Below are 14,302 nucleotides of genomic sequence, written 5' to 3' on the forward strand. Positions count from 1 at the left end.
TTCTCTCTCTCTCTCTCTCTCTCTCTCTCTCTCTCTCTCTCTCTCTCTCTCGCCCCCCCTTTTCTCTTTCTCCATTTCTGCATTTCTATAATAAAGCTCTTAAACCATACAGAGTCTCTGCTCCATCAAGATCCTGAGCACTCTGGTCAGTGTTGGGAAGCTCTTCCCTCATCCCTCTCTCCTATAACCCTGGGGCTACAGGAGTCACCTTGGGGTCGCTGGTGGGGGCTGCCCCTTTCCCACCCCTCACGGAGTGGGGTCAGAGACTTAGATGCTCACCCAGGGGCTGAGTGGAAAGCATCCAGAAGCACAGGAACTCTGGTCAGGTGAGGGTTATTTCTACCCCCTTCTTCCCCATGGCCTTCCCCAGGGACCCTTTCTTATTTTTGTTCCCAACAGAACCCCACACAATAATACTGGGAGACTTCAACACCTGACTCTCACCAGTGGTCAGGTCATTGAAATAGAAACTAAACAGAGACACAGTGAAATTAATAAAGGTTATAAACCATGTGGATTTAACAGATATATACAGAACATTACACCCTAAAATAAAAGAACATACATTCTTCTCAGCACCTCATGGGACATTGTCCAAAACTGACTATATAACTGTTCATAAAACAAGCGTCAACATACACAGAAGATTGAAATAACCCCATGCATCCTATCAGTTCAACACAGAGGAAGGCTAGACATCAATACCAAAACAAAAGCAAAAACAGAAACAAAAAAAAACCAAAAACAAAACAAAGCAAAAACAAAACAAAACAAAACAGAAAACCCACATTCTCTTGGAAACTGAATAAACACCTCTCTACTCAATGATAACTTTGTCACAGAAGAAATAAAAAATGAAATTAAAGATTTCCTAGACTTCAATGAAAATGATGACACAAGATACCCAAACTTGTGGAACAAAATGAAAGCAGTGCTAAGAAAAAAATCCTAGCACTAAGGCCCCTTGTAAAGTAATTGGAGAGATCCTACACTAGGGACTTAATAGTACACCTGAAAGCCATAGAACAAAAAGAAGAAAACACACTCAAGAGGAGTAAAAGGCAGGAAATAGTCAAACTCAGGGACCACATCAACAAAACAGAAACAAAGAGAATGATATAAAGAATCAACAAAAACAAAAGCTGGTTCTTTGAGAAAAATCAACAAGATAGATAACATACTAGCCAAACTAACTAAAGGTCACAGACACAGTATCTAAGTTAACAAAATAAGAAATTAAAGAATACATAACAACAGAAACTGAGAAAATTCAATAAATCATCAGATCCTTCTACAAAATCCTACATACAACAAAATTGGAAAACCTAGATGAAATGTATGATTTTCTAGAAAAATGCCCATGCCAAAGTTAAATAAAGAGCAGGTAAACTATCTAAACAGGTTAATATCCTAGGAATTACTAAAAACCTTCCAACTAAAATGAGCTCAGGGCCCGATGACTTTAGTTCAGAGTTCAATCATACCTTCAAAGAAGAGCTAATACCAACACTCTTCAAATTATTCCATAAAAACAGAAACAGAAGAAACACTACCTAATTCATTCTATGAAGCCACACTTACTCTGATACCTAAACCACACAAGATCCAGCAAAGAAAGAGAACTTCAGACCAATCTTGCTTATGAACATTAATGCAAAAAATACTCAATAAATTTCAATCAAACTGAATCCAAGAACATATTAACACCATGATCAAATAGGCTTCATCCAAGGGATGCAAGATTGGTTCAATATATGAATATCCATTAACATAATCCACTATACACAAACTCAAGAAAAAGGATTACATGATCATCTCATTAAATGCTGAAAAAGCTGTTGACCAAATACAACAGTCTTTATATTAAAACTATTGGAGTAATCAGGAAATCAATGTCCATACCTAAACATTATAGAAGCAATATACAACAAACCAACAGCAAATATCAAATTAAATGGAGAGATACAATCCCACTAAAATCAGGGACCAGATAAAGCTGCCCACTCTCTCCCTACCTATTCAATATAGTACTTGAAGTTCTAGCCACAGTAATTAGACAACAATAGGAGGTCAAAGGGAGACAAATTAGAAAGGAAGAAGTCAAGATATCACTATTATCAGATATTATGATAGTATACTTAAGTGACCCCAAAAATTCCACCAGGTAACTCCTACAGCTGATAAACAACTTCAGCAAAGTGGCCAGATATAAAATCAACTGAAACAAATCGTTAGCCTTCCTATACTCAAAGGATAAATGGGCTAAGAAAGAAATTAGGACCAGAGATCTGGAAGGTGAGATACTCTTAAGACTCAAACAGAAGGACCTTAGATGAAATGCCCAACAGTATGGAGAGGGAATTTACAGAGCCAACTTCCAGTAGAAAGACAGGGAATCAAGTAAATGAGGGGCTTGCCATTCCACAGACAAAACTCTAACCCATATGTGTTCCTGTCTGAAAGAACTGCAGGGATGGAAATAGAGAGGAGCCTGAGAAAAAGAGCAGTGGCAGGCCCAACGTGGAATCCAGATCAAGAGGAGATCCCAAGGCCTAACACTATTACTGAGGCTATGAAGTGCTCACCAAAAGGGACTTAACATGACCACAGTCCAGAAGATCCAACAAAGTGGAAAGAGTCAGATACAGATATTTGTACCCAACCAATGGACAGAAGCAGCTGACTCCTGTGGCTGAACTAGAGAAAGGCTGGAAGAAGCTAAGGAGGAGGGCAACCCTGTAGGAGGACCATCAGTCTCAGTTAACCTGGACCCCCAAGATCTCTCAAACACTGGGCCACCAACCAGGCAGCATACATTAGCTGATATGAGGCCCCCAACACATATACAGCAGAGGACTGCCAGGTCTGGCTTCAGTCAGAGAAGATACACCTAACCCAGGGAGTTTAGAGTTTTGGCTGGGGTGGGGGGGACATCCACATGAAGACAGGGGGACAGGGAGGAAATATAGGAAGTGCAACAGTTGAAAGGTGGTCCTGGAAGAACCCAGATGTCCCTCAATAGAGGAATGGATACAGAATGCAAGATGGTCAGAAATCAGGAACTGATGCAGAGGCCATGGAGGAATATTCTTTACTGGCTTGCTTCCCCTGGCTTGCTCAATCTGCTCTCTTATAGAACCCATGACTACCAGCCCAGAGATGGTCCTACCCACAAGGGGCCTTTCCCCCCTGATCACTAATTGAGAAAATGCCTTACAGCTGGAGACATTTCCTCAACTGAAACTCCTTTCTCTGTGATAACTCCAGCTTGTGTCAAGTTGACACAAAACTAGCCAGTACAATGGGGGAAAAACATTAATCTTATTCTGAAAGGGAAATAGAGAGTGGACAAGGGTGGAGATATAGGGATGGGAACTGATAGAATCAGGTAGGGGGTGAACAGAGGGACAGAAAACTTGAATGGGCAGACACTCTAGCAGAAACTAGAAACCTAGTACAACTGAAGATCCCAGGAATCGCTAAGGATGACCCTAGCTAATACTTGGAGTAATGAGGTATCTGGAGCTTAACCTACCAGTCTTCTGTAACCAGGTAAGACTTCAAGTGTAAGGACTAGGCCACCAACCTAGCCACAATACTTTGAACCAACAGTTTGTCCTGTCTACAAGATGGGCTAGGGTAAAGTTGATTCAGAAATTGTATGAGTAGCCAATGAGTGACTGGTCTGGCTTGAGACCCAGACTGTGAGAGGGAGCCTGCCTCTGACACTGCCTGAAAGACCAGGAATCAGAGGCTCAAATAGCCAGAGTACTTCCATAGAATCAACATTGACTGGAAAAGGTCAATAAAATGATTCCTAGATGATACTCTGCTATATTCATAGATTGGTGCCTAGCCCAACTGTCATCAGAAAGGACTCATCCAGAAACTAATGTAAAGAAATTAAGAAACACACAGTCAAAGTTTAAGCAATACTTGGAGAGTCCTGCAGAGAACGTGGAAGGAGGTCTAAAGGAGCTAGGGGTGTCAAGGACACCACAATAGAATACACAGAATCAATTAGTCTGGACTCATAAGGGCTCACAGAGTGAACTGACAACCATGGAGCCTGCATGGGATTGAATTGGGACCTCTGTTAATAACTTAGAGTTGTATAGCTTGTTGTAGGACTCCTAATATTGGAAGCAGGGTGTCTCTGAATCTGTTGTCCCTTCCAGTCTTAATAGGAGAAGGGGCCTAGTCTTATTGCAACTTGATGTGTCATGACTGGTTGATATCCATGGGAGGCATGGCTTTTTCTGAAGATAAAGGAGAAATGATTGGAACTGCAGGGAAAAGGGGAGATGGGGCTGATGGACTGGGCAGAGAGGAGAGGTGAAAATGTGGCTAAGATGTATCAACAAACAGACAAGCAATTTCCTCCCATAATTTTCTTTTGGTCAGAATATTTTATTGTAGTAACACAAAGGAAACCTGGTAGTACTCTTGGAGGTTGTAATGTGGGAACTGAGAAACAAGATTTTCAAGGTTACACATGGTCCTTGGCTATTTTTTTTTCTCTCTGCTTCATCTCTTCCATTGGGGGAGTAGTATCAGGAAAACACTGCTAACACCATGTTATTACCCTTTACCTCAGACTCAAGCAATGCTTTTCATTAGCAAGTTTTAAAACCCTGAGCAAAAATAACCTTCCTTTTTGTGTCAGTCACAGTGAACAAAATCTAACATCGGTGGCTGCCTCTATGCAGGTTATTCCTTAAGTAACAAAATATGGAATCAATTTCTGGAGAACCATAATGAAATAGTATCCCAAATAGATATCCATTCTATAGTGCTTTCTTTTCTATATACTAATTATAACTGTGTAAATTATTTAAGTATGCAGTATAATTTCTACTATGGCATAAGTTTCACAATAGCTGGCCCAAGCTTCCTGAGTTTAGAAACTTTTTCTTCAGCTCCAGAAGCACGTGGTACTTGAAAGACACATGTATGATGACAGACTGAATCCCTCAACCTTTTCAATTCCATAAAGAGTAAAACCAATAAAAACAATGTAATTCACAAAACAAATTTAAAGTCAATGAAATGTAACTCCCATATTTATTTTAAAGTACAAAAGATAACCAAGCATAAATAAAAATCAAAATAAATCATGCATATGAACAATCATTCTGTTCTTCTAACTGGAGTGCACTGAGTAGCATGGGTGGTACAGAATCTTTGGATTCCTAGAGTTTGTAAATATATTATTATTTAAACATCAAGGTTTCATAAGATATAGCAAATTATTGGAATATTCAGTGGGCATTCAGATAAGTCAGCTTTATCAAGGTGGTGCTGAGAGAACAGTGTTAGGAGTCCTAGATAACCTTAGGGAGGAAGAATAGAATAGCAATAAAAAGACCGGAATGTAAAATACAGGCATTATGAAACCTGGCCTTTACAGAACGTAGTTAGATTTGACACCACCTTTTAGTTCATTTCAATTGACATCTTCCATAAATATTACCACATATTTCAGTAACTTAAACTTATATCTGTGATAATACCTAAATGGATTGCTGGAATCTGTCAAAATTTTACTCATGTAAGAATTTACTAACAACTTATGCAGTTTTCAAATAATGCTCAATAATGTTCCTACCAGAATGATAGTAACCTGAATTTTGTGTGGTAAACTAGAATAGAAAATGTTAATGTTAATAACATCATACTTCACATTATTTTTGTCTTCTCGTGATATAGTTATTTCATAAATAAAACTAGAAAAAACTTTGTTAATACTAATATGGTTAGCATTTTGCTTCATATTTAATATGTGCTGAATGTGTCATACCTGTGGGTCTCTGTAAGTTTTTTTGAACTAAAACCCTCCTCAGAGTGCCATCCATTGCTGCCTCTTCTATATGGGAGTGGTCCCCAATTACAGTCCAGTACATCATCCTAGAGAGAGTAGGTCAAGGAGATTAGTTTGGGGATAGTGCTGTGGACGCTGTCTCATACACTTGCCAGTAACTTCTCAGGTCACATGTGTCAGAATCACTCAGTCCCCTCAGTAAGCAGATTCCTGTACCAACCTGAAAACTATACAATGTCCAACTTCAACCCAGAGTTTTGCAAATCAATATTGTAAATAAAATGTCACCCAAATGTAAGTTTTGGAGATACAATATTTAACAATGTATATCGTAGCTTATTATTTGTTATACAATTCTTAGTTCTGAAAACTCCTTAAAACCTAGAGAACACTGTTTCTATCACTTGGAAGTATCATTTTTTTATATAGTGACAGATTATTCACTTGAGATTTTCTTGTAATAATAGATTATTCAACTAACTACAGATGACTTCACTAATAAGTGTGAGCAAAGCTAAAATAAAAATTAAAAAAAAAACACTGATATGAAATTGGAAGGGGACATGGTGAGAAAGGGGTCTAAAAGGAGTCAGAATGGGGAATGGAATATCAAAATGATTAAAATACTTTGTGTGCATGAATAAAATCCTGACAGGAGGTAGAGGGGAGCTGAGAGGAATGAAAGAAAGGGAAACTATTTGTGATGTATTATATGAGAGACAAATCTATTTTCAACAAAATAATGTTAATTTAACTTTATTGGCATGGTCCCCCCAAAAAACTGACAGAGTACTATTTTCTTTCTCTTTCCTTTTCCAGATAGGAAAGCCCAGGCTAGCTCCAAACTCCTTACATAGCTGAAGCTGACCTTGAACTCCAGATCCCTCTACATTTACCTTCCAAATGCTAAAACCACAGGCAGCGCTAAGTCACTTGAAAGGACATAGTTCTCATTTAGTGGATACCATATTCTACAGTTCTAGTAATTGGATTATTTTTGATATATATATGACTTTCATTTAAAATTTGCTTCTTCTTTTCAACACTGAGTGGAGAATTTTCATCTAATACCATAAAAAGGATATCTTCAGAATCTCTAAGCAGTCCTTTTAATACATTTAATGTTTCACATTCAATTGCGGCTTAAAGGTAGTAGTCATGTGATTACCCTGTCAATTCCACTGTTTATAATCAACGTACACAAACACACAGAGACAAGAAAAGAGATTCTCATACCTGTACTCAATGCATAATATAGAAAACATTTATAAAAAAAATATTTGATGTCAACAAATTTAAAAGGAAACAGTTCTAAGAGAGCAGTATGAAGATTTTCAAGTCTCAGAAACCTGTTTTACCTTGAAAAAAAATTACAGAACACAATCTATAAATATCAATATTTATATTGTATTGAGAAACAAAAACACCAAGCAATCAACCTACCCTCGTTGGGGATTTACAGCAATAGCATAGGGCTCCCCAGCCATATTTGTTAGGAGTCTGGTGCAGTTGGGACCATTGAGCTGTCCTACATTGATGGAGTACCTCAGGCTGGTCCAGTGAGTAGTATAGTAGCTGAACCAGTGCATTCTGGAGTGATCTGTCCAGTAAACATTTCCTGCAACCCAGTCAACGGCAATGTCTCGAGGTCTTTTAAATTCAGGACACTAAAAGAGGAATGGGAAAAAATACAAAACAGTATTTTCAGGAGAAAATTTGCACCCTTTTCTGTATCGACACATTAGAATTGTAGGGTTACTAATGGATATTCTAGATATTATTACATGATTTTTCAAGCATTACAGAGTCAATATATCCATTAAAGAATAGCAGTATCTTCTATTCTTAACTTCTATTTATTGTTACACATATAATTTACCCATATTTTTAAGTGTATCAGTTACCAATGTCTTTATTGATGGATGTAATTTTATTTTATGAAGATATAATGATCTGTGTAGCAGTCAGCTATTTGTATCCATTTGTATAGTTTACAATTTTAGGCCATTACAATAAACATTGCAAACATTCATATTCATGTCAGTTAGAGCATACCCATTCAGTTTTTTAATATTTATTCAGAAATATAATCGTTGAATACTAAGATATAAATATATACTACTAGAAAATCTTATTCAAGGACTTTTCACTAATATATAATTTTAGCAATGTGAGATAGTACAGGGTTTTCTGGATTTCTGAAACATAGAAATGTCTTTAACAAATAAAAAATGTAAAAAACATTTCAGTATGTTTTCAGAAAGGTTGAAACATCTGTGTGAGAGCTTCAATATTTTAGTTATTTGGTTTTACAGAGTTTATCATGAGAAAATTGAAAAGTATTCATAGAAAGTGTAAGCAAAATATATATTCTGAAGATTTAGCTAACTTTATCACTTTGAATGGACCTAAAATAGTGATTAACTTGACATGGTCAGGTTTATTGCGCACAATGAGATGGAGAAGAGATTCCCAAGGAGTATCACACCAAAAAGAGAAACAATTATTTCAGGTGATTCCTGTTTGGACCTGCTCATAGTGGAAAATTGATATTTATAATAGTCTTTTGAATAATTTAGTCACTAACCGAAAAAAGTGGTTATCTCAAACAGACACACACACACACACACACACACAATCTAAAAACAGTAGTTCGAAGGCACTGTTGACTAGTAGTTCCTAAGAGAAAGGAGGTTGCCTTCAATAAATCATGGATCCCAGAAGCAATTTCCCTCTTGTGGTATCAGGGACTCAGCACAAGTGAAAAACATGCATTACTTTAACTATATCGGCTAGATTATCAGAATATAAAAGTAAATTTATCACCAAATGAGAAACATATTGCATGTCAATGTAAATCATAATCATAATAACATGAAAAACTAGGTGTTAAATTGAAATTGCTATTCTACACCATTTAACGTCTGTTATTGAATATTTATTATGTTGATAAACAAGCAGAACAAACCTTTACTGTGAAGAAAATACATTGATGATCCACCTTGATCATAAGCGAATATTTACTATTCATTTTATCAGCTTTAAACATACAAACTCAAATTCTTGTCTTAATAATATCACTGCCAAAACTATGAAAATTTCATACAACTTCTCCCTTTTTGAAATTAGTCTCTTTGTTTTACTTCATTTATGCTGCAAATGCTGGTTATTCTCTAGTTTTACAAGCATAACCTCAAGCCACTGTCATCTATGAAAATCCATCCCTCACATCGTAAAGAATATGGAAGTCATATTTAGCGATACTTTTTCAAGGTAATTGTTATTTTGATGACTGAACCAAGAGTAAATTCTTTAAATACAAATCAAATTTAGTTCAAATTTCTAGTATAAAGTACATGTCTAGAAAACTGAAAAGGGCTGACATTTATTTTAAGCACAATGGTTCCTGGTAGTGTGTCACATATAAATCTATTCTGAGATGTTTGTTCCTGTTTTCTTTAAAGTCCTTAATGCTTTGGTAAAGTTTCTGACTGATCTTTTATTTTCTGCTCCCTGGGGTCCATCTAGGTAATTTTCATTTAAGAAAATTCTATGAGACTAATGGATAAAGGATTTCTATGTGACTATTTTAGACTTTCTTATTGTTTGAGGTTTTAAGATGGTATCCCTGCTTGCAGACTTCTGTTGTTGGTTCTGTCTTCTGGTTTCAAAATCAAGGAATGCCTCCTGTTTGACCTACTAAAGCTGAATATTGTGCCAAAGTTTGCTATATTCAATTAACTATAACTGAAATGCTGATAACATCAGTAACAATATCAATTCCCATGGAATGATGGAAGCAATTTAAGCATGTTATTGAAGAGAGTAACCTGTAACACTGAGCGTTAACTGATACAGTAGATAGAGTTTTATTTACAGAAGGAGGAGGATAAAGAGGAGGTCATTCCTCATTATGACTCAAGGCTTTCATAAAAATACTATGATGCAATTATATTATTTTCTTCTCCCATTTAAAATTCTCTACACCTTCCCACATTCCATCTATTATCCTTTTTAGGGCTGGATTTGTGGAAAGATAGTGTATAATCTTTTTGTCATGGAATATATCTTGGTTTCTCCATCTATGGTTATTGAGAGTTTTGCTGGGTATAGTAGCCTGGGATGACATTTGTGTTCTCTTAGGGTCTGTATGATATCTGCCCAGAATCTTCTGGCTTTCATAGTCTCTGATGAGAAGTCTGGTGTAAATCTGATAGGTCTGTCTTCATATATTACTTGACCTTTTTCACCTTACTGCTTTTAATATTCTTTCTTTGTTTTGTGCTTTTGGTGTTTTGACTATTATGTGATAGGAGGAATTTCTTTTCTGGTCCAATCTAGTTAGAACTCTGTAGAATTCTTGTATATTTATGGACATCTCTTTCTTTCGGTAGGGAAATTTTCTTCTATAATGTGGTGAAAGATACATACTGACCCTTTAAGTTGGCAATCTTCACTTTCTTCTATACCTATTATCCTAAGGTTTGGTCTTTTCATTGTGTCCTAGATTTCCTGGATGTTTTGAGTTGGGATCTTTTTGCATTTTGCATTTTCTTTGATTGTTGTGTCTGTGTTTTCTATGGTATCTTCTGCACTTGTGGTTCTCTGGTCTATCTCTTATATTCTGTGAGTCTATGACTCCTAATCTCTTTCCTTGATATCCTATTTCCAGGGTTGTCTCCCTTTGTGATTTCTTTATTGATTCTATTTCCATTTTTAGATCCAGGATGGTTTTGTACAATTCTTTACCTGTTTGGTTGTATTCCTGTAATTATTTAAGGGACTTTTGTGTTTCCTCTTTACGGGCTTCTACCTGTTTACCTGTGTTCTCCTGTGTTTCTTAAAGGAAGTTCTTTATGTCCTTCTTAAAGTCCTCTATCATCATCATGAGATGTGACTTTAAATCAGAGTCTTGGTTTTCTTGTGTGTTGGGGTATCCAGGGCTCACTGTGGTAGGAGAACTGCTAAGTAGCTTTGTTTTCTGTTGCATATGTTCTTGCCCTTGCCTCTTGCCTTCTTGATATCTGTGGTGTTAGCTGGTCAAGCTATCTCTGACTGTGGTTTATGCCTCCTTCAAGCCTGTGTGTCAGTACTCCTGGGGGACCAGTTCTCTCTGGGATGATTTAAGGTATGCAGAGCTGTGGCACATAGTCAGCTACTGGGTGCATATGGAAATCTGAAGGACCCTGTCCCCTGCTGTTCTTTGGTTCCTGTGTCCTGATGACTCCAGGATGGTCCAGGAATTTGACCAGGAATTTGAGTAGAAGTTGTGGTGTTACCTGTGTTCACAGGTGTTCCAGCACTCTTGGGAGACCAGCTCTCCTGGTGGTATTTGAGTATGGAGTGCTGTGGCAGAGGATCAGCTCCAGGTGCAGAAAATTTAGTGACCTAGTCTGTAAAGTCACCTCATACTAGCCTACCTGTACCATATTCGAGCTGTAGGCCTTTCCTTAGACATTCATTGTATTTCCAGCTTTAGTATGAGACGAACATGTATTAAAAAGAGGCAAGGCAAATGACACTAGGCATAGTAACAAAAAGAAGTACTATAAATGCCCACATCTCATCACAAAATTGTTAATAATTTGAAAAGCAATGATAGCATATTATCCATTTCTACCTTTTGCCAAGTTCACCAGTAATATAAAAAATTTCTCAAAGAATACCTAAATGTGCACCAGGACATATAACTCAGCTATACAATCTTAAACTTAGTCAAAGTTTTCAAGATTTTAAGGAGGCCATAATGAGCTAAATGAAATTAATAGCAGTAAAAACATGTTAGTAATTACATTACTATAAACAATAACTGCAAACTCTAATATATCATGGCTGTCAAGGTAGAGTTCCACATCCTTCAAAACTGTCTGCCTTAGTTGAGGATATACTCTTTTCCCATGATATAAACAGGATAAAATGAACTGTGCCCATGAAACTACCCCTACAGAGAATATTGCATGAAATACATCAGACTAAAGACAGAAATTGTCCAAGCCAAAAGAGAACAGAAAGAAGGAATGAAAAAAACAAACAAACTGAAGTTTATTGTTACAAAACACAAAGTAACACAAATAGAATATCATCAGCACACACTTTTCAAAAATACTGTTAAATTTTGATGGTCTCAAGCCTCCATCCTCAAAAAATAGGTTAGTTGAACAAATTAATAAACAAAATCCTCTGTATTTCTCCCCAGTCTCCTCCCATACCTGATCATGCGCCCATTCCCCCGACCCCCTTCCCCCTTCCCCTGACCCCTGACCCCCTTCCTCCGACCCCCCAGCCCACTTCTCCCGACCCCCGACCCCCTGTCTCCTTCCTTCCCTCTGACTCCTGTGATTATTTTCTTTTCCCTTCTGAGATGGGATCCCAAGAGGTTTCCAGGTCCCAACAGGGATGGCATTAATCGAAATACCCAATAAAGGGGAGAGAGAACCTGTAGAGACCACAATCTGTGGCAGGCATGGCCCCTGTTGAAGGATGGGATGACCCATCTCAATATTAATCCAGAATTGCTCTATTCAAAGGAAATTCAGGGACAAAGAGTGGATCAGTGACTGAAGGAAAGGCCATCCAGAGACTGCCCACCTAGGGATCCTTCCCATCTGCAGACATTAAACCTAGACACTATTGCTGATGCCAAAAAGTCCTTGCTGGTAATAAGTTATCCCCTGAGAGGCTGTACCATAGTCTGACCAATACAGATGTAGATGTACACAGTCAACCATCGGACTAAGCACAGGGACCCCAATGGAGGAGTTAGGGAAAGACTGAAAGAGCTGAAGGCGTTAGCAATCCCACAGTAAAAACAATAATAGCAACCAACCAGACCCCCAAAGCTCCCAGGCACTAACCTACCAACCAAAAAGTACACATGGAGGGACCCATGGCTCTAGCTGCTTATGTAGCAGAGGATTACCTTATTAGGCATCAGTGAGAGGGGAGCCCCTTGGTTCTGTGTGGACTCAATAGGATTAGCCAGTGTAGGGGAATGCTAGGGTGCAAAGGTGGGAGGTGGTGGGTGAGCACCCTCATAGAAGAGGGGGCAGGCAGGAAAGGGGATGGAGGTTTAACTTGGAAAGGAGATAACATTTGAAATAAAAAGAAAAAAATAAGCAATAAGATTTTTTTAAAATGTGGAATAAAAGGAAACAAAATCAATTTCTCTTTTCTTTACAAGAAATTCAACTTAGCTTTAGATACAGACACCATCATAAGGGAAAAGATCAAGTAAATTTATTTTAGAAAATTGAAACAAGGAACCAAATGAATGTTGATATTATATCTAATGAAATATATTTGAAATTAAAACTAAACAGAAAAATATAAGGCACTTTGTTCTAATCCGGTGGACAATTAATCAATAAGAGATTATAATTCTAAATTTATATGCACTAAAATCTGTCTCAACTGGACTTAAAGGTACAGATCAACTCAAAATTAGTAGAAGATTTTTAAAAACTCCTTTTCTCTATAAGAGAGATTATCTGAATGGTGAATCAGTCAATCATTCAATAAATACATAAATATGCAAACTGTAAATTAATTACTTAATTCATAACCAAAGAAACCAAAGATATTAACACTGAACTATAACATCTATTAAATGGACTCAACAGATACACCATTCTAACTAAATAATATCCATTCTATGCAGCATATCACGGAAGAGGCTATAAAAAGACTTCATGCTGTGATACAAAACACATCTTTAAAAATGAAAGGAAAAAATTGAAATAACTCTATGTATTCTATCTAAACACAATGTTATAAAGCCTAAAATGCGTAGCAAACAAATCTCTAGTAAATATACAAACTATGAAAGCTCAAACAATATATTCCTGAATGAGAAGTGGATCACAGACGAAAGCCAGAAAAACCTTAAAAACCTCATGAAATTCACTGAAAATGAGAACATAGCAGTAAACACCCTGGGATACATTTTTAAAAGTTCTAACAAGACAATCTTTTAAAATGATACAGATTGATCAGGTTACATAACCAAAACTAAACAAGCATGTCATGGATTTGAAAGAGAGCAAATAGGGGAATATAAGATTATTTGTAGAAAGAAAATATCAGGTAAAAGGGGGAAATCACGTAATCATCTCACAAAAAATAATTTAAAAAGCAGAGAAAAGACATTAATAAATAAAGGATACAACCCAATAATTTGTATAAATAAAACAATAACAAGGTCCCCAGGCCTGATCCAGCACCCTGCACCTTTCCCCGCCCGAGGAGGAGTATTCGCTCGGGGGCAGTCCCCAGGCCTGATCAGGCACCCAGCACCTTTCCCCGCCTGAGGAGGGGTGTCTGCCTGGGAGCAGCCTCCTGGCCTGAGACAGAAGTAGAACTATCTTTGCTCCAGTCCACTGCCATTTAGAGGGCAGCCTGGAGAAGGGACGCAGCTTCTGGGCTCCAGTCTGCACAGGCAAGAGTGTGGACCACAGAAGCTACACAGCTTCAGGACAGAAAGAA

The 14,302-nt window shown here is 37.4% G+C and overlaps 1 protein-coding gene across 3 annotated transcripts in view; it reads right to left on the reverse strand.

Moving 5' to 3' along the window:
* The window catches only part of Lrp1b (LDL receptor related protein 1B), a 1,962,444-nt gene that overhangs the window by 80,165 nt on the left and 1,867,977 nt on the right, over positions 1-14,302 (reverse strand). For all 3 annotated transcript variants that reach the window (XM_021192210.2, XM_029535926.1, XM_029535925.1), the window contains exons 78-79: positions 7,265-7,488; positions 5,801-5,907 (exon numbers count right to left, since the gene is read on the reverse strand). In XM_021192210.2, the coding sequence (XP_021047869.1) occupies positions 5,801-5,907; positions 7,265-7,488 (331 nt within the window). The remainder of the gene's footprint in view (positions 1-5,800; positions 5,908-7,264; positions 7,489-14,302) is intronic.

Source organism: Mus pahari, chromosome 3 (genome assembly GCF_900095145.1).
Source record: "Mus pahari chromosome 3, PAHARI_EIJ_v1.1, whole genome shotgun sequence".
Taxonomy (NCBI): Eukaryota; Metazoa; Chordata; class Mammalia; order Rodentia; family Muridae; genus Mus; species Mus pahari.